This window comes from Ahaetulla prasina, chromosome 1 (assembly GCF_028640845.1).
Source record: "Ahaetulla prasina isolate Xishuangbanna chromosome 1, ASM2864084v1, whole genome shotgun sequence".
Classification (NCBI taxonomy): domain Eukaryota; kingdom Metazoa; phylum Chordata; class Lepidosauria; order Squamata; family Colubridae; genus Ahaetulla; species Ahaetulla prasina.
In genome coordinates, this window is record NC_080539.1 from 39,983,178 (window position 1) to 40,004,868 (window position 21,691).

Here is a 21,691-nt window from a genome sequence, read left to right on the forward strand (position 1 = left end):
ACCTGGCTCCTTGCTGCGTGACTACAGCCTTACCTGAACTGCTAGAGGTGCTCGCTGGCGTGGCGGTGGAGATCCCCAAACTACTGGTCTTGGGGGATTTCAACCTGCCATCTGCCGGCTTGTCGTCGACGGTGGTTCAGGAGTTCCAGGCCTCCATGACGGCCTTGGACCTGATTCAAGTAACTGATGGCCCTACACACATTGGGGGAGGCGCGCTAGACTTGATTTTTATCTCTGGTCAGTGGGTAAATGATCTGGATTTAGGAGATTTAGTGAAAGAACCGGTGTCATGGTCAGATCATTTTCTTCTTCGCCTAGACTTTCAGACTGCCGCTCACCACCGCAGGGAGACGGAGCCAATGCGTTGGTTCCGTCCCAGGCGCCTGATGGACCCGGAGAGGTTCCTGACGGAGCTTGGGCCGCTTCCTGAGGATCTTACCCACGGCACGACTGAAGAACTGGTTGCGGCCTGGGAACGGGCTGCGGCTGGGGCTTTGGACCGTGTCGCGCCTTTGCGGCCTCTGACCCGGCGTAGATCTCAATTGGCTCCCTGGTTTTCCGAGGAGCTGAGAGAGATGAAACGCGGAGAAGACGCCTGGAGAGTGTTTGGAGGTCTAGCCGTTCCGAGGCTGATCGGACACTAGTGAGGTCCTTTACTAGGACCTACCTAGTGGCAATGAGGGAGGCGAAGCGTCTCTACGTTCCACCCTCATTGCATCGGCAGATAACCGCCCGGCCGCCCTGTTTCGGGTGACCCGTTCCCTCCTTCAACAGGAGGACGGGATGACCTCACGGGACGAGCTGAGGAGTTTAACGGTTATCTATACGATAAAATCGTTCAGCCGGGATAGTTTGGACCAAGATTGCGATGATCCAGCCGGGACGACAGAGACGCGTCTTGTTGAGGTTATTTGGGATGAGTTTGATTCTGTGGCTCCGAGGACATGGACAGGTTGCTGGGAGGTTACATGCAACTACATGTTTACTGGACCCGTGCCCTTCCTGGTTAGTGCTGGCTGCTCAGGAAGTGACACGAGGCTGGCTCAGGGGATTATAAATGCTTCTTTGATGGAAGGGTTTTCCCGCCGCCTTGAAGGAGGCGGTGGTGAGACCTCTCCTCAAGAAGCCTTCCTGGACCCAGCTATTTTGAGTAATTATCGTCAGTCTCAACCTTCGCTTTGTGGCGAAGGTTGTTGAGAGTGTGGTTGCATGGCAGCTCCCCGGCACCTGGAGGAAACTGTCTATCTGGACCCGTTCCAGTCCGGCTTCCGACCGGTTATAGCACGGAGACGGCTTTGGTCGCGTTGGTGGATGACCTCTGGAGGGCCAGGGACAGGGGTTGCTCCTCTGCCTTGGTCCTATTAGATCTCTCAGCGGCTTCGATACCATCGACCATGGTATCCTGCTGCGCGGTTGGAGGATTGGGAGTGGGGGCACCGTTTATCGGTGGTTCTCCTCCTATCTCTCTGACCGGTCGCAGACGGTGTTGACAGGGGGCAGAGGTCGTCCTCGAGGCGCCTCACTTGTGGGTGCCTCAGGGTCGATTCTCTCGCCCACCCTGTTCAACATCTATATGAAGCCGCTGGGTGAGGTCATCAGTGGTTTCGGGTGAGTTATCATCTGTACGCTGATGATACTCAGCTGTACTTTTCCACCCGGACCACCCCAACGGCGGTCAAGTGCTGTCCTGGTGCCTGGAAGCTGTACGGGTCTGGATGGGGAGAAACAGACTCAAGCTCAATCCCTCCAAGACGGAGTGGCTGTGGATGCCGGCATCCCGGTACAGTCAGGTGGATCCCCAGCCGACTGTTGAAGCAGTTAGTGCCCCCAAAGGAGGCGGTCCGCACCTTGGGTGTCCTCCTGGACGGACGGCTGTCTTTTGATGAACACCTGGCGGCCGCCGCCAGGAGGGCCTTTTACCAGGTTCGCCTGGTTCGCCAGTTGCGTCCCTTCCTTGATCGGGATGCCTTATGCACGGTCACCACGCCTGGTTACGCCTAGGCTGGATTATTGCAATGCTCTCTACATGGGGCTGCCTTGAGGTGCACCCGGAGGCTGCAGTTAGTCCAGAATGCGGCTGCGCGAGTAGTAACGGAGCCGCTCGTGGCTCCCACGTGACATCGCTGCTCCGTAGCTTGCACTGGCTTCCTGTGGTCTTCGGGTGCGCTTCAAGATTTTGGTAACTATCTTTAAAGCGCCCATGGCTTAGGACCCGGTACTTACGAGACCGCCTGCTGTTACCTTTTGCCTCCCACCGACCAGACGCTCGCACAGAGAGGGTCTCCTCAGGTGCCGTCCGCCAAACAGTGTCGGCTGGCGGCCCCAGGAGTAGGGCCTTCTCTGTGGGGGCAGTGACGCCTGGAATGAACTTCCCCGGTCTCGTCAAGTGCCCGATCTTCGGACCTTCCGTCGTGAGCTCAAAACATATTTATTCATTAAAGCGGGACTGGCATAATTAGTGATGTATTTTAATTGGGGTTTTAATATTTTTTAACTTTTTAATTTAAATTTTAATAATCGGCCTTTAAAATTTGCTCTTTTTAATTGTTGTTTTAAACTGTATATATCTTTGTTTTTACTTTGGCTGTACACCGCCCTGAGTCCTTCGGGAGAAGGGCGGTATAAAAATTTAATAAAATAAATAAAAATAAATAAATAAAATAATTATGAATACATGAGATGGATACAAATAAAAGGGAATATTAGGACAGGGACAGTGGGTACTCTGGTGCGCTTATGTACGCCCCTTAAAGACCTTTAGGAATGGGGTGAGGTCGACAGTAGACAGTCTAAGGTTAAAGTTTTGGGGATTTTGGGATGAGACCACAGAGTCTGGTAGTGCATTCCAGACATTAGCAACTCTGTTACTGAAGTCATATTTTCTGCAATCAAGTTTGCAACGGTTCACTTTAAGTTTGTATCTATTGTGTGCTCGTGTATTGTTGTGGTTAAAGCTGAAGTAGTCATTGACAGGAAGAACACTGTAGCAGAACTTTGCACTGGGACTTGTCTTCACATCTTTTGTTGATTATTTTGCTATCATTGCTCTATCATTGTCTGCCAGCCTAGCAGTTCGAAAGCACATAAAAATGCAAGTAGAAAAATAGAGACTACCTTTGGTAAGAAGGTAACAGCGTTCCATATGTCTTTGGCGTTTAGTCATGCCGGCCACATGACCACAGAGACGTCTTCGGACAGCGCTGGGTCTTTGGCTTTGAAACCGAGATGATCACCTCCCCCTAGAGTCAGGAACGACTAGCCCATATGTGTAAGGGGAACCTTTACCTTTACTATCATTGTCAAAGAAAACTACATGGCCATGGCCATCCAATCGCTAGGAGTTAATTATTTATTAATTCTACACTGTCATCACCAGCAACCTCAACTGCCAGGCTTTGTACATTGGAATTTCACATAAAGATTTTCTTGTATGTTTATATTTGTAAATTCAGAGATCTGATTATTTCTGAAATTCAAATGCAGCAAGAAAAAGATTTAATAAAACTAAGCATAATATCTTGGTACATCTATCATCATAATACAGTTCATTTGGTTTTGGCTTATTATATGACCCCTTATAATTTAATAGCCCAGTAACACAATCCAGACACTACACTAAAATATAATGTTTTTTGTAAGCCAAAACCTTTGTCAATTACAGACAATGATTTATGGTTATCACTAATGTGATAACTTCAATTGTATTGCTTTTATTGTATGTATACTACATCTTTAATTATCATTTAGCATTTAAAATTGTTACCTCTTACTGTATTCTACTTTATTGCAAGTTGCCGTGGGCCAACTCAAATCTAGACAGCAAACCATGTAATTAATTAATTAAAATAAAATCTACAATCGCATCTGTTCAGAATTTGTAATGGCCCGGGGTATAATCTGTTTGAAAAAGGAGTCTGTCAGTACATGCCAAGGGCTTTGATGGATGGACAGCCATATAAATATGTTAAATAAATAAATGTAAAAAATAGCAATTCTTCTCACTTCTCTCCAACTTATTCCTAAGGACCAGAAAAGTTTACAATACCACTTTTTTGCTGCAGAGTCCATTCAGAATCAGTCCATGTAATTTTTGGGGGGAAACTCTTAGGGATGTAAGGGCCTATAATTAGGTCAAACTTACCAGTGCAAACTAACAAATGCTTCAAGGGATAGATGGAAGCACACACATGCATTCAGAAAGATGATAATCAACTGTCTTCCCCTTATACTTTTAATTACTGCCTATCATGAAAATATTAAGCATATAATTATAACAAACATCAATGATGCCAAAATGACGAGCATAACAAAATCATCATGCAAATGTTACCATTAAGTATTTGCATTCTGAATCAGCAAATATGTGGGTGTGTACATCATCATGCACAATTCATTAAGGGACACTGTGTACCTACCCTCCAAGGCTCATCCATTTGAGAATCTTCCCATTATGATCTTTATCTCAATAACAAACTTCAGGGTCTGACTTCAGCCAAAGGGACAATAAAATTGAGCTTGTGCTATTTTAGGGGCAAGCCCTCATTTTTCCTCTTAGGTGAAAGCCTTTCAAATATTTTCATTCTAGCTGGACAATCCAAATATACCACAGGTATATTTGGATTGTACAAAAGATATGTACAAAAGAAGCAGGGGTGGGTTCCAAAATTTTTTACTACCGGTTCTGTGGGGATGGTTTATTTAGTGGGCGTGGCTTGGTGGTAATGTGACTGAGTAGGCGTGGCCAACTTGAAGTCACTCAGGGCAAGGTGGGGTGGCACTTTGCTGTGAATGACATCAAGTTGGCCACACCCACTCAGTCACATGAACAATGCTGTAGAGACAGAGCGATTTCTCCCAGGGGACAGCCAGAGCTTCGCCGCCACCTCTTTTCCTCAGAGGAGCTGCCTCCAAGTCCTTGCGAAGGGACACACACACACAACACAACACAACAGATTCACACACAATGTAAAAGCAGCTGCACTTCACCCAAAATGGCCCCTGCAACAAGGAGGAACCTCACACGGTCACAAAAAGCTCAAAAACCAACTTTCACATTTTACACACACACACAACACAACACAACTGACTCACACAGACACACACACACAAAATGCCACATACAGCTTTGTGAGATTCTGTTTGTTTGTGTAGTTAGAGTGAAATACTACAGAAACACACCAAATCTCAGAAAGCTGCACAAATATTTTATTTTATTATTTTATTTATTTATTTTTTTAGATCAGGGGTCTCCAACCTTAGTAACTTTAATGTTTGTGGACTTCAACTCCCAGAGTTTCTCAGCCAGCAAAGGCACTGTGAGGACATGGACTGCAGGCAGGCAGGCAGATTCAGTTGCTAGCTGATGCAACTGATTGCACCAGCCGATGGAAAGTGAGCCCGAAAGGAGCAGTAATTATGTAAGTGAGAAGGGGGATTGGGTGGGCTAGAGGAAAAAAAGATTGTAAAAGGCTCCTCTGATGATCCCAGCTGATGTTGCCTAAGTGCAGCCCAGAAGCTCTTAACTCAGCTGGGATCGCCAGAGGAGCCTTTTAAAACCTTTTGTTTTAACAACCTCTTCAGCTGAAAGAGGTTGTTTAAAAAAAATCTTTAAAGGGTTCTGATGATCCCTGCTCAGCCCCCCCCCCATCATCAAAGGCTTTTTTTTTTTTTTACTTTTAAAAGCCTTTTTTCGGCTGAAGAAAAGATGCTTTTAAAATAAAAAAACACAAACCTCTGATGATCGGGAACCGGTTTCGGGGGTGTGGCCAGCCAGCCATTACTACCGGTTCTCCAAACACCAGCAGGTTTTTTCTACCGGCTCTCCAGAACCGGAGCAAACCGGGAGCAGCCCACCACTGAAAAGAAGAAAGAAAGCTGATTTGATTAACGTGCCATATAAATCCTGAAGAAATGAAGAGGTTAAGCATGTAGCAATTACAAAGAATTATACTAATGTAGCTATGAATTAAGATCAGCAGTGCTCAGTCAGGCTATCTAATCACTCTTATATTTCCAAGAAGCACTGCCAACATCATGTTTTATGTTTCATTAAATGCACTGAGTAGTAAGTGAGGATATCATTTTAAATGAACTGAGTTATACAAGGCGAAACTCAACTAGAGCTAGAGTTAAGGCAGAGCTAAAATGTCTAATTATTCTGGAAGGGACAATAATTATTTCAATTTCTCTAGGCAGTAATATAATTATATCATTCTAAACTCCGAATTTCATTATCTTTTGAGGCTCCTCTTATGCAATAATATGAATTATTTTGCTTACCTCAAAATTCATTTGGGCACCCTCTTCTGAATTAAGTTTGTGCTTCTATCCTGAAGTCCTATCCTGACAAGATTACTGTCCATAGGTCATCCCCTATTTAATCAACACAGACTTTTAACAAGGGAATAATAAGGAAAGGATGAAGCTTCTTCTGTCACTGCATCATTGTACTATGAAGAGGAAAATAATGTAGATTCTATCCACATATGGAGATTCTATCCACAGAAGTGGCAGATAATAATGAAAAAATAATCTTATGTACTGTAAAAATAATCCACTTTTTAAATTTGAAAAAGAGAGGTTACCACCATTCTCACAGAACACAGAAATCAATCTTCAGTGTGAATTTCACATTTTTGAAGAATGTCCTAACTAAAAACCAGCCACATGCCTACACTGCAAAGGGATGGATATAGGTTGCAGATGGCTGCAAATGGGCCAACATGCACACCTCCCAAATCCCAAATCCCCATAACTGTGCATTGTGTGGAGATGCACATCCTGTGCACCAATTGGTTGATCTGGCTTCCTGTTCTGTACTTTGCTGTTTGGGTGCCCCCTATATTTGCAGAAATATAAATGGATCAGCTAAGGAACCATCCCTGAACAACAGACACAAATGTTCCCTGATGTGCAGTGCCAGAGAAATGAGCTCAACTTATACAACCAAACACCTGTTTTCCTCTTGGTTTAGCACTTCCCTATTCTACCTGATCATAATCACAGACAAAGCAAAAACCAAAACAGTACAATTGTGGCAAGCAAAGAATGTATATGCAGGCCTTTTAAATAGTTATACTTAAGAGTTAATTTGATGGAAGATGGGTGGCCTATAAATTTTATAAATATAAATTTAATAAATATACAAATAAATAATAAAATAAAATAAAATGCATCGTATGTTTGAGTTCCTGCAACTCAAAGAAGTTTCAGTGCAACTCCATTTACTACAAGTTTGGTGAAAGATTATGGACCCCCACGAAATTATGAGGGCTTCCATGTACTTATTTTCTTTTATGATTATCTTTCAATAACTCAAGGTAGCTTCCTTTCATTTGATATCCATGGCCAAATTCTATGAAATAAAGGGGATGTCAAGATTGGTGATAGAGGGAGGTCCAAAAGTCACCCAATGAGCTCCTATAATTGAGAGTGAACTCCTGGTCCAAGTCCAGTTTCTCCATGTGTATTCTTGTACGGTAGATTGTAACTGAAGAGAAAACTTAGGTATATACCCACACTGCATATCAGACATTAATACAGTTGAGCGCGTCCAGAAATATTTCACAAGAGTCCTCCACTCCTCTGCTCGCAACAAAATACCTTATTTATTTATTTATTTATTTATTTATTAAACTTTTATACCACCCTTCTCCCGAAGGACTCAGGGCGGTGTACAGCCAAGATAAAAAGCAATAAATATACAAAGTTAAAAATCAATTTAAAAAACTTATTCAATGGTGGCCGAATTAAAACCGTCAAATTGACAAACCTAAAATACCCCATATAAAATTACAAAAGATTTAAAAATTTAAAATTAAAATTTAGAAATTTAAAAAGTCTAAAAAATCAGTCCAGTCCCGCTTGAATAAATAAGTGAGTTTTTAATTCCCGACGAAAGGTCCGAAGGTCAGATATTTGGCGCAAACCGGGGGGAAGGTCGTTCCAGAGAGTAGGTGCTCCAACAGAGAAGGCCCTTCCCCTGGGGGCCGCCAGCCGGCATTGCTTGGCGGACGGCACCCTGAGGAGACCCTCTCTGTGGGAGCGTACGGGTCGATGGGAGGCATAGGGTAACAGCAGGCGGTCCCGTAAGTACCCGGGCCCTAAGCCATGGAGCACTTTAAAGGTGGTAACCAAAACCTTGAAGCGCACCCGAAAGACCACAGGTAGCCAGTGCAGACTGCGCAGGAATGGTGTTACCCGGGAGCAACGTGGGGCTCCCTCAATCACCTTATGCTACCAGTCTTGAAATTCTGGGTTTAGAAAATTTAGAACTACGCCGCCTTCGGTATGATCAGAGCATAGCTCATAAAATCATCTGCTACAATGTCCTTCCTGTCAATGACTACTTCAGCTTCAACCACAACAATATACAAGCACACAATAGATACAAACTTAAAGTAAACCGCTCCAATCTCGATTGCAGAAAATATGACTTCAGTAACAGAGTTGTTAATGCCTGGAATGCACTACCAGACTCTGTGGTCTCATCCCAAAATCCCCAAAACTTTAACCTAAGACTGTCTACTGTTGATCTCACCCCATTCCTAAGAGGTCTGTAAGGAGCGTGCATAAGAGCACCAGCGTGCCTACCATCCCTGTCCTAATGTTCCCTTTAATTGTATTCATTTTATGTATTCAATTCATGCTTATATATATTATTTAATATGTACTCGACAAAATAAATAAAAAATAAATAAAAAAATACTTAGTTTCTGGAACCAGAGTCACTTGAAGAGACTTATTAATCGCCCAATCTTCCATATACTCAAGTATACTCAGTGGAATCTCATGACTTTGAGTTCAAAACAGATTTCTCCCCAAAATCTGTTGCATGCTCCAAGAGTAAAAAAAAAAAAACCTGGATCCCAACCCAATATCTCACTTCATGGATTCAGAATGGGACTACCTAGAAAACTTCACAAATGGAAAGCTGTCATTATTTCCAATGAATTCAGGTTCTAGTTCTGGTTTAGAAAACATTTCAGATCAAACTACAAGTAATTTTTAATTTTTATTTCCCCAATAAAGTCTGCTGTTCTGTTAAAAAAATGCTGTAACCTAAGTATTTGGGTCAGGTATTGGAATGTCACAATATAAAATATGGACCCCAGAGTCACTATGGATAGTGAGTAAATACATAATTGCAGTATTTGTAAGATGAAGTCACTACTTGTGTCATCTTTAGAACTTTATGTCATTTTTGGATCTTTATGACTAGTTGCAGATACCATTGAGCCAAAGGCAAATAATGTCAAGGGGGAAAATGTAGAAGTTAACTTCTAGCAAATATTTTGTGGTTACATAATTGTCCTTCATCCAGGAAGTGATAAACCATACAATAGGACTAAGCAATGAAAAAAGTGGTTATCAATATTCTATTCTATTCTATCTCTTTTGTTAACAGGTGATTTGAAGTTAAGCTTCAGTTTTCAAGTTAAAATTGGCAAGTCCTATTCTGAAACAAGTCAGGTTATTAAGAAGTTAAATTTGAAAATTAGGAAGATTACTTTCCCAATAGGTTGTAATTCTGACTTTGGTCAGGTTTTTCAAAGCCAGATTCAAAATATTCATCTCTTCTACATAATTTTTTATCATTAGCATAATTCAAAGCTTACCTTTGCTTTTAGCTCAATAGATGATTTGAATCAAAACAGTGCTCCTTACTAATTATCAAAGTATGCTTCTAAGATGAAGATAAATGGGATCTAGTATTGCCAAAAGAGAGAATACTGGATAAACAAATTCTGAATTCAGAGCCTTTAGGGGAAGAGGATATGGTACATAGAAGACAAACAAATATTAATCATGGAAAGTCTGCCAAATGTACTCCAAGACAAACTTAAGAGCCTGCAGATTTAAGAAAAGGAACGACAGAGAAAAAGGAGTCTTTTGTAACACAGAATAATTTAGGAAGTTCCTTTCTTGATAATCTTTTGTTTCCAATTGCAACCTCCAAAACAGATTTCTAGGATTTTTTAAAAAAAAATAGACACAAACACAAACAAACATTAAAAGTCTCATCATAACTGTTCACAGCTCGGCTATACATATTAAGCTGTAACATTCCTTGTTTGGGCATAGAACGGTACAGTATGCAAACACATGATGATGATGATGATGACGACGACAATGACCCATCAAAAGTTGCAGTTAGAGTTCAGTGTAGATCAAGCCATTTTATGTCAGCCTTCTCTCACAAAAATATTCATATTCTCAGTCTCAGTCTGCCCTTAAAGCATTGCTCCATAATGCTTGGAATCCAAGGGGTGTGTTAGATCTTGGATCTGTAAATAAGTATATATAGATGTGCAAGCACACCAGCATATTTCTCCCCAAACCTCTATTCATGCACAATATATAACAGACGCATACACTCTCCCCTACATTACCATAAATATTCATTCATGTTTGCTATCATTTGCAGTAGAAATGCAGCAGCTTTATCCCCTTTACTAGGAGGAACAAATCAACTTCATGTCATATCTTTCCTCCCAAAGAAAAACTGATACATTTTTTGTACTCTTGGCAGTGAAAATGAAATACTTTTACCCCCTTTCAATGAAATGACTTCCCCTTTACTGGCAAAAGAGCATCCCTTTTCAACCATCTAATCAGCCAATAAGCAGGTTGTATGGGCTCCCAATGTGGGGGAAACCATTTTGGATCCAACCAGCAGTTTTCAGGAGTTATACATGGTCCACCGGTCATCTTTTCTGGACCAATCTTAAAGGAAGGTCAAGAAGTAGTTCCCTTAAGGTACTTTGCTTCCTATTTGTTGCACATTTTCTAAGTGTAGCATCAACAAAGCCCCACAGGTAAAGTTCAGTATCATTAATCACATACTTGAATAGGAGGATACACTCCAGAGGTCCCTCCACTGAAGTGATGCCATCTTCTGTAACCAGAAATGCCTTCTCAGTGTCAACCTCTATTCTATGGAACAACAACAGACATAGAGTTGGCCTTGATCCTGCCAGTCTTTAGAAAAGTATCAAGACCTGTCTCTTTCCCTTGGCCTTTGGGTCATGAAGTGCTTAACTTGATCAATGGTGTTACTGGTGTTTGAATCACAGTTTTATTATTTATTGTTGTTTCTTGGTATGTACTGTCTGGGTTTTTTTTTTTATTTGCATTTATATCCCGCCCTTCTCCGGGTTCTTTTGTTGTTAGTTTTGTTGTGTTTTCTTTTTTGTAAGGTGCCCAGAGTCATTTTGGCTAAGTTGAGCAGTCATGTAAATGTTTTAAATAAATAAATTGCAAATCTGGACTTGCCAGGAAAACAGATGGCTGCAGCAGCAGGACCCCAATGCAGATACATTTTTTGGCTACAAAGTCTGCTGTACACAATAGTCCAGTTGTTCAGGAAAGTTCTACAGAGAAGGTACGTGGAAAGAATTGAAGGACATTACCAGACAAGAACAAATAAAGACCTTCATATATAAGTCAAAGTTTATATTCACATCCAGCTTACTCTTTCCCACTTAATGCTTTCCTTCACTTAAAGGAAAAGAAATTAAAAGGGTTGATTCACATATAGTAACGTTCCTTAATCTAGTGTTCTCCAGATGTTTTGGACAAACTCCCCTAATCAGGTTGATTTAAATCCAATACTTTTCAAGGAAATAATCTGAAAAACCTTGGTTTTAGTGTGCTGTTTAAACCAGTAATCTTCGAGAAAGGAGGGAAAGAGAAGAGGAGAGGGGGAGAGGAAAGGGAAGTAGGTATGAGGACGGTGAGGAGGAGGAAGAAGGTAGGAAAGGAGAAGAAGGAGGGAGGGAAAAGCAAGAAGAAGGTTTGTTGTAAAACGGAGGGAAAGAAAGGGTAGAAGAGCAACTCCAAATGCAATTAAAATGTATTATTATTGTGCTTTCTTTAGAGAGAATATGTATGATTGTTTATGAATAAGAAAATGTACATTTACTATATGTGTATAAGAAAAGAAAAAAGAAAAAACTTTTTACAAAAAAACCCCCAGTAATCTTGTCCTTTTTATCACTCTACAATCTCTAGCGATGGCTATTGCACAATCACAATCTCAAGAAAATATTAGTTTTGTAAAAGGAGTTGCAAACAGCGCAACCATGGGTACATACCATTCTGAATCATAATAATTATAAACAGAAATATTTTAAAAATTGGCTCAGGCCGGAGAGGTGAAAGGGAAAAATGAGCTGTACCTTTAAAAAAAAATGCTTCATTATTGAATGCAGGGACAGCAACCAGCAACAACAAAACATATGAAAACCAATTTTGTAGACCTCTCACTGCGGCATCAAAATGTTTATATTTTATGTTTTTTTGTACTAAAAAGGTATAACGAACATGCAGTGTACGTGAACTTTGGCTTTTGATCTAAAAATTGTGGGTTTTAACTGTTGGGAATATAAAATCTGCTTTTGTGATTTTGAACAATGTCCTTTATTTATACATTCAATTTGCTACATATTGATAATCCTAAGTAGAATAGAATAGAATAGAATTTTTTATTGGCCAAGTGTGATTGGACACACAAGGAATTTGTCTTGGTGCATATGCTCTCAGTGTACATAAAAGAAAAGACACATGCATCAATGCAGTAATAGCAATTTAAAAGATAATATACCAATGAGATAGAACTGATTAGGAAACCTGCCCATCTTCCCCAAATCATTAAAATCTAGGCCTAATTCAAAAGAGCTTTAAAAATGTGATTCCTTCTTCTGAAAGCAAAGCAAATTTCTTTGCCAGTAGAAAAACAGGTAGTTTTTTAATGTCATATCAATGTACTAAAAATAATAATGTGTTGACAACTGGCCTGTTTAATTTTTGTAAGCTTACAGTATATGTAAAGTGATAATCATAAGCACACTTATTTAGAAGGAAAAAGCATCTGACTTATTTATTTGATTTGATTCAGATATCTTGGGCAATTCTGGGCAACTCACAACATAATAAGTAAAAATACAAAAAAGAAAGAATAGAACAAACATAACAAGCTTACAAGGGGAAAAAAGATGATGAATCTTATCAACAGCACAAATACAATTACACCCAGTAAGGAACTCCTGTCACCCTATCCTGGACCTGGGAGAACAGCCAATTCTTTAAAGCCCTCCAGAAAAGCATCAAGATCTCAGAGGCAACCTCATTCCAGAGAGCAGGTACCACAACACAGAAGTTACATTTCCTGGGCCCTGATAGATGACATTGTTTGACTGAAGGGACCCAAGGCATGCCAACCTTTCCAGATTGAATAAATAAATGGCTTCTGAATCAATATGCATCAAACTGATAGCCCCATTTTCTGAAGATGTGGCAATGATTAGTGGTTTAGAAAGTCGAGCTGTCCAATTCTAGGACATTAATGGGACCACCATTTTCTATGCTTCTAAAGATGGCCCCAAGGAGATAGAACTTCAGAGGTCCTTTCTTCATTATCACCACTGGCCTTTTGAGAAAGAGAAGGAAAGGGAAGAGACAATTTATCACTTTAACCATCAGCCCAAAACAGCTTGCCAGCCAAGACATCATACAGTATATGGATGGAAAGAAATTACACTGAGCATGGTGATCTGGAGGCTCTTTTGAAGGTGCATGTACAATCTAAGAACTACCCAAAGAGCTGGTTTCAGGTGCTCCCCTCCAAAGCAATCTTTCAAGTAGAATTATTAAAATTAATGTGGCACTTAACCAAAAGTAAACAAAAGAAAAAAATGAAAACAATATGCTGAGAGCGGTACTAAGAACAAGCAGAAAGCAAGGCTTGCTTTCTCTCCTTGCAGATGGCTAATTCTCACTCCATATTCACAAAAACAAAAACAGTTTTTGTCTTTTATTACGGTCATATGTTGAAAATGTGGCTTAAGAGAATAAGTAAGAAAAGCTATTTCCTGTAGAATTGGAAATAATATAGAACCGTGATGGTGAACCAGTGGCATGTGAAGCCCTCTCTGCGGGCACACAAGCCATTGCCCAGCTCAGCTTCTCTGCGCATGCACACACGGTTCCCACCAGCCAGCTGATTTTCGGGTTTGCCCTGCAAAATGGAGACGTGGGGGGGATCTACCTTTCTCCTCACTTTCTGCTACCTGTGCCTTCCCATATCTCCGGAGATGCCCCTCCCAGTGCCGTTTTGTGAGGTGAGGCTTTCCACCCCACTCCCAGTGCCGTTTTGGATGCTTTGCCCCCCCAGCCATTTTGGGAGGCAAAGGCTTCCCCCCACAGCTGTTTTGGAGGCTTCCCCCCCCAGCCATTTTGGAGGCTTCCCCCCACCTCCCAGCCATTTTGGAGGCTTCCCCCTCCAGCCCTTTTGGAGGCTTTCCCCACCCCAGCCATTTTGAGAGGCAAAGGCTTTCCCCCAGCGCTGTTTTGGGATGTGAGGCCAAAGGGGGGGGTTGCATGCGCATGCGCAGGTGGAGGGGGGTCATGCGCACATGGAGGGGTTGCATGTGCGCACATGCCCCACCCTCCTGCATATGTACGCATATGCAGGAGGGTGGGGCATTTGGGAGTGGCATTGCATTATGGGTGTGGGCACGTGCGCGCACACGATGGCGTGCACATGCATGCTTTTGGCACCCGAGGGAAAAAAGGTTAACCATCACTGATACAGAACATATACCAGTACCTAGCCACAATATTTTATCCCATGTTCTCAGCATCCATCTTGCTAGAAAAATATTTTTCATGTTTTTTAAAAGAAGAAAATCACTATGGTTCTTAGAAAGTTGGACTTTGTAGAAGTCTCTAAACAGCAGCAGCTGCCAGGACTTGAGTTGAGTGGATACACTTCAGAGAGCAGCTGCCCATGTGGTAAATCACCACAACTAGACCATGAAGTACTTTTCCTGACAGTGAAATACATTCTGGCATTAAATATATTGATTATTTTTCATTCCTTTTTTTTATGATGTTTTGTCATGACTGTGAGCCACCCAAAGTTAGTCTCGAGTTGAATGAACTGAAGGAAGGAAGAAAGGCAGGCAGGCAGGCAGGCAGGCAGGCAGGCAGGAAGGAAGGAAGGAAGGAAGGAAAGAAAGAAGGAAAGAAGGAAGTTATAAATATATACATTTGGGTCTAGTTTGGCAAAGGTTACTATTCTGAAATAGTACCAATGAAAAGACAGCTGAAAGAAGGAAAACCATGATTTCAATGGGTATGGAAGAACTACAAGCCTAGCCCCAGTTCTTAAAAGAGATCAGTGACTCAGAGTACACCTTTAATCATCCTGTTCCTAAATTTTAATTTTATACTCCTGTTATTAGCTAACACCAGATTTTAAAAGGGCCGTGGTGGCTCAGGCTGTAAGATAGCCTGTTATTAAAACACAGCAGCCTGCAATTACTGCAGGCTCAAATCCCACCAGGCCCAAGGTTGACTCAGCCTTCCATCCTTTATAAGGTAGGTAAAATGAGGACCCAGATTGTTGGGGGGGGGCAATAAGTTGACTTTGTAAATATACAAATAGAATGAGACTATTGCCTTACACACTGTAAGCCGCCCTGAGTCTTCGGAGAAGGGCGGGATATAAATGTAAAAAAATTTTTTTAAAAAAAAGCCTGGTATTAAGTAATACCCATTGTGATAAGACTGAAATCGGCCCATCACTGACCACATAAACCAGCAAAGGTAGTAAATTTCTGTTGGCTTTCTCTTGATTCACATAGTTCTGGGGTGAAGGAGATTTGTAATTCTGAATATTGAGAACGATTGCCTTTGGTCAGTAATATGACCTGATGACATCCATTGCTTGCAGTTAATACTATTATGAACAAAAAATCTTGAGGCAAAAATCTGGAGCAGATTTTCATATTTTCCCTGGTTTTTTTTCCATGTGTTTGTTATTCACTGCAAACCTTTCATTTACCAGCCATTTTCTTTCAGTGGGACTCCAACTTTAGACTTAAACATAGGTAAAGCAAGAGAGCTTTGGAGAATCAATGATTCAGAGAAGTGCTTTTTGTCTACTTAGGCGATATTTTCCTGCAAACACCCGACACTGTCACCAAGTAGCAAATAACTATGCTCAGGAAATTTTAAGCATCATAGATACAATTAACTAATAGGAAAAAACAACACCAGTATCATTACTGTTGCTTGCTCTCTATTTGAATTTGATTAAGTGACTTTTGCGGCAGGGAAAGAAAAGGAGAAGACACATCCTAACTGTAATAAATGTCTACCTGAAAGTTTACCAAGGTATCTTTTTATTATTATAAGGGGATATACACTAGAACAGTATTTCGCACCTGGATCCCCCCCTCCAGCTCCCCTTCTCCCGCAACACACATTTTGAACAGCGGTGATTCCATATTCTCACAAATAACCTCTTTTCTTGACACCCCTGCCTCTTTAAACAACTGCTGTTTCTCTAAAGGATCTCTTCTTTTCCTGATGTATCACACCTCCAGATTGTTGCCAGAGAGTGTTAGTCAGCACTTTCACTTTTGCTCATTAATAACCTCAACAGGGAATGAGAAGCAAAGCAGCAGCCTTTTTATATTTTCCTCAGATGCAAAATAGAAAAGGAAGGGCACTCCCAGACAAGCAAAAGGGATTTGGAATAAAATTATAGAAGGCTTCTTTAAGAGAGTATTGAGATTATTGATTTTTTTTTATCCATCGTAAATTTAAAAAATCCCATCGTATTTGATTGTTGTGAGATAGCACAACTTTTACCAAAGTTGGAGCTATCAATGCAATGTCAAGTATTTCCAAACAGCATTTTACATGATCCTAGAGGGGCATATAATGATTTGCAGTGGATTTGAAGAGTTTCATAGATGATATCCAAAATGAGACAGGAGTTTAAAAAGACAAGTACTTACAAGTTCCAATCCATTTTTCCACAATATGCCATAATGGATTCAAAGAAGGCAACCCCATCCCAGGATTCAATTTTTTTTTCTCTTTCCCATCTATATCCAATGATGGGAAAACACAGCCCAAATTAGAGAAAAAGAGCTGTCAATTTGGAGCCCACATTCCCAATAATTTCTGCCCATACATTTCTAAATGTGATGTATGCCATAAAGCTAGTATTCTGTAGTTTCCCCTCACAGGAACTGAAAAAGAATGCCCAAGCATCATTTAAACGCATTAGTTTATGCAAGAAGCAATATTAATATATAAAATACTCCAGTATTCTATAGCATATTGCAGGATTCCTATACCTGCTGTGGTGGCATCCTTTTTGATGAGTTCCAAACTTGGATTCTATGGAGATATTTTCTATTCCATTCTATCCTTGCCACAAATAAAGAAAGGAACAGGATTCAGTCACATAGAATACACACATTTTTAACATTCACTATTCTCAAAGCAATCTTACAAGAAACAGTTTCCAGAGGCAACCTATATTTCCATCAGATATACCTGAGAAGCAGACAGATGGAGGGGAATATACTGTCCACAATCATTCTTTTCAGCAATATGAATCTTTCTCTGAGTGCAACATTGAATAATCATTCAAATCCAAGATGTTTTAGCAGATATGGTTCACACATTCAGTTGCCAGCCATGCAATGTTGAAAAACTAAGTGAAATGATACCAAACTGCGAATGTGCATCTATGAATTAGCTTTTAAAATTTTCCCATAAAGAAAAAAGAAGAGATGGAACTTTCAAGAAAAAAACTGAAGGTATAACAAGTGCCACAACTTAGAAAGAAACCATAATGCTGGGAAGACATAGCAAATTAAACTGTTAAAAGGTACCTGGCATAATACAGAGCTCCAAGGCAAAGTTAAATGGAAGGCAGAAAAAAGCAATAGTTTTGATAACACTAACTGCTAACTACCCACAGCCAAGGAGAAGATACAGTCCCCCCCCCCAAAAAAAAAAAAAAACCCTGCACATCTATCAAAGACATAATAAATAGTAAACGGGAATTTTAATTACTCTAAAATTCTTTTAGGACCTATGTATGTGGTCTATCCAGGGAATCTCTGACCTCCTTCTCCTTCAGAAGATGGAGGAAGGCACATAAGCAGCAGCTTTGATCCTAAGCAACAAGGGAAAAACAGTCAATAAACAGCATAGCAGTAGTGGGAACGCTGGGAGAAAGTGAAGCACTTCTATCTCCTGCCTCTGAGAAATCTCTGAGATGAATGAAGCACCAGATGACTTAATGCTTGCTTCTATCAGAAATAAAAACAAAAACAGAAAGTGGGGAACAGAACCCAGAGAACTATCAAATAGTTCAGACATGTCAAATTCAAGGCCCGCAGGCCAGATTCAGCTCATGAGGTGGTTAGATATGGCCCATGGGGCTGCTCTGGAAACGGCAAGGGACCGGCCCCTGTTGCCTCAGTCCAGACTGGTGCAGGTGCTCCCCCTGGACATGTACCAGGTGGTGGTGACTGCGTGGGCTTAATTTTGTAAATTAAAAGGGTTATGGATATAGGCTGTTCGGGGGAATATAAAATTGGCTACTGTTGGCTAATGATCAGAATCCTCACAGATTGTCACCTCGTCCCGCCTTGCCTCACCCAGCTTCACCCCGCAATGGCAACAGCGGTAACAGCAGCCGTGTGCAGGAAGTAAGCATGGCTGGGCACCTCCTCAGGGAAGCGGAGGTGGGCTGAGCTGGATTGCAAGATCCCAGTGCCCCGGGAGCTTGGGGGCCAGACTGGGCACTTGCCCTCTATTACCCTGGGCTCTGGGCAGCCCGTGCTCCTGTCCAGGGGTTCTCCAAATGGCCTGAGAGGGACAGCGAGGTTCCTCTGGTGGATGAGGCTTTGGCACTCACCCCAGTCTCACTGTTCTGACCCAGGCTTCATGAGCCCCACTCAACAGCCTACTCATGAGGAGAAACGCCTTTTTATTTAGAAAGGCAGGAATATACAGCATTCACTGACAAAGCTCCAGGTCACACATCCTTAGGTGATTCACAAGCCGTAGCAGTCTCTGAGTTCTCCCACAGGAAGCCACAATTAGCACTTAAATCCCAATACAAAAGTCCTGATCAACCAGAGAAATCCTGGCAAGAGGGATCTCTTCTGGAGCATGAATGGATGTCTCCAACAACTATGCCTCCCACACCTCTCCTCCTTATATCCTAGCCAGGGAGGGCTTGTTAACATCTCCTTCTTTTTCTGGATAGCTAGCCCTCAATCCTACATTGCTTTCCTCTCCTCACTTCTCTGCGCATATGTGCATCTGGGACAGGCCACAGCTGTTCCTCCCCCAGCTCAGCTCAGGCCCTGAAAACAGCTGTCTCTCTACCTGAGCATGAATAGATAGGCTCTGCTCTGCTCTGGCTCTGAGACCTCCTGTTCCTCAGAGCCTTCCACCAGCCCCGATAATAACCCAGGCACCCTCTCCATCTCCTCTGACTCGACTGCCATCTCAACTGGCAGTCAATGAACCACAATACTCATCCAGTGGAGACCTCCAGATCCCCCTTCCAGCCTTCTGTGTCCCCCACAGGTGCCGAGCAACATCAAGCTGGCCACACCCACCCACCCATTCCCAGCTAGACATGCCCACCTGGCCCTTTGAGGGCAACCATAATGCTAATGCAGCTCTCAATGAAATTGAGTTTGACACCCTTGAACTAGTCAATCCATATCAAATGTGCATATGGGAGAAACATTGAGGAGGAGGGAGAGGAATAGGGAAGGAACATTAATTTCCTAAAAAACAGAAGTTAATTTTAAAATAAGATTTGATGGGACAGAAAAGGAGCAGAACCACTGTAACACGCTGCCTTCAACCCTCACAAGTAGCTTCACATACTTAAAAGGCATTGGTGAAAGGCATTAAATGCTTCTGATAAGTTCAAAACAAACTTAGCAAGTGAAGCTAAACAAATACAGTTTATGAAGTTAGTTAGGGTAAATAAGCCATGGTACACAGGCAACACTCTTGTATCCAATTTCCAACATTCCTAGCACTCTCAGATTATATCTCTAATAGTGGCAAAATAGCATCAGAACTTGCACCAATTTCTAAGTGGTATATAAGAGTGGGAAATTGAGCAGTTTGCCTCTAGGGGGTGCTCTCTTCCTGTCCCCACCATTATTATTTTTTTCAAAAAAAGAAAAAAGGCTAAAAGAAATGGTCAATATCAAAGCATCACTGAATAACCTCCTGCAGCCACCTTTCAGAAAGTTAAGTTCAACTATACTCCCCCAAACATTTAAACTTTACCTTCTCCAGGGTTAAGGCACTGAAATTGTGAAGTTAATCAGAGAGGAATGTCATAAAGTTTGAGATGACATTGATGTAAGTTTCAACAAAATATTTCTTATTAGATACATTTGATAGATTTATATCAAAAAGCTATACTGGAGCTAACAAGATTACAAGCAACCTTTTAATTTTGAATTATAAATTAACAGTAGCAAATTTAATACAATTACATTTACATACATTAAAAGCTATCATATATCATAATTTTAAGTGAAGTTCTTCCAAAGTTCTTAGGAAGCTGCCCAATTCTATCTAAACCAAGTTATCAAGCTATTCATCCATCATCTCCAGGAGCTTACATAGTCAATCTATTGAGCAATTCACCTCTTTCTCTTTCCCTTTTCCCTTTCTGACCGTGGAAGGAAAGATGCAATACACAAAAATAGTAGATTCAAACACAAATGAATGAATGAATCGAAACAATCCATAGATGTTATGTTTCCGATTTTATCAGGGTAGGGCAATGACGTCTAAAAGAATCCCGTATAGAAATCAAAGAGTCTGCTTTTTCCCCATACATGGATTGTACTGAAAATTATAATTTTGGAATGCTCCTTTTATACATGTACATACACACATACACGTGTGTGTATTTGTGTGTGTGTGTGTGTGTGTACCGGTGTGTGTGTGTGTGTGTATGTATATGCATGTATGTTGGGGGGGGGGTTTCAAAAAAATAGTTCAGCCAGTAAAAAATTAGCAACCCTAGCAGCCTAGTTTTCTATCTGGGAAGCTCCTGCAATCAGAAATATAACTCTTCAACTTTAAATACCTTTATTTTGCTTTTCAAAAAGAAAATTATTTATTTTCTCAGCAATGGTAGTATCAAAATGTTACTAATGAGATCCTCCAGCCCAGCAAGGCCTGTTTGCCATTTGAATCCTTATGGGCCAAAACATTAACAAATAACTGGAGCATATTGTGCTAAATAATCATTGAGACCTGCATCTGTCCAACTACTGTATATTCTAAAAGAGATCCATAGAGCCTCTGTAGCCGGCATACCTCCTATCCTGCTAGTTCAAACTACATTTGCATTCTAGAGGAAGCTATTCACTCCACCATCACAAATACATTCAAAAAGCTAAATGCCAGAAAATCCATTTTTGCTTTGTAAACATTCCCAGAAAAAAAGTAATTAAGCTTACAAGTAAACAAATACCCCAAAGAACAGTCAAACAATACTGCCTATATTTTTTTTCTCAAAGAAATCTGCACACCCATCTCAAGACAGGAACACTACATGGATATTAGACTAAGGATCATAGAAACTATACCTGTTTTCTATACTTTTTTTTACTGCCAGTTTACTCTCTGAAAGATCAATAGCTAGCTATCCATTTGTCAAGAGCAAAATAGAACCTAATTAAGAGATGCAAACACTCCCTACTCTCTTCAAAGTCTTCTCCTTGGGAGAGAACTTTCCTTCATTTCACTCTTATCTTTCCCTTTTAAGGTGAGTCTACATGCTCTCAGACTCTGCACACCACTTCATTTCAATGCCTTGCCATGCAGG

The 21,691-nt window shown here is 41.2% G+C and overlaps 1 protein-coding gene across 9 annotated transcripts in view; it reads right to left on the minus strand.

Moving 5' to 3' along the window:
* The window catches only part of CCDC85A (coiled-coil domain containing 85A), a 184,987-nt gene that overhangs the window by 140,144 nt on the left and 23,152 nt on the right, over positions 1-21,691 (minus strand). The window contains exon 3 of one of the 9 annotated variants that reach the window (XM_058164896.1): positions 12,338-13,424. The exons of 7 other annotated variants lie outside the window; for them this stretch is intronic. In XM_058164896.1, the coding sequence (XP_058020879.1) occupies positions 13,312-13,424 (113 nt within the window). In that variant the 3' untranslated portion in view covers positions 12,338-13,311. Of the gene's footprint in view, positions 1-12,337; positions 13,430-21,691 lie in introns of those variants that run through there. One more of the 9 variants, XM_058164901.1, reaches the window with a different exon arrangement.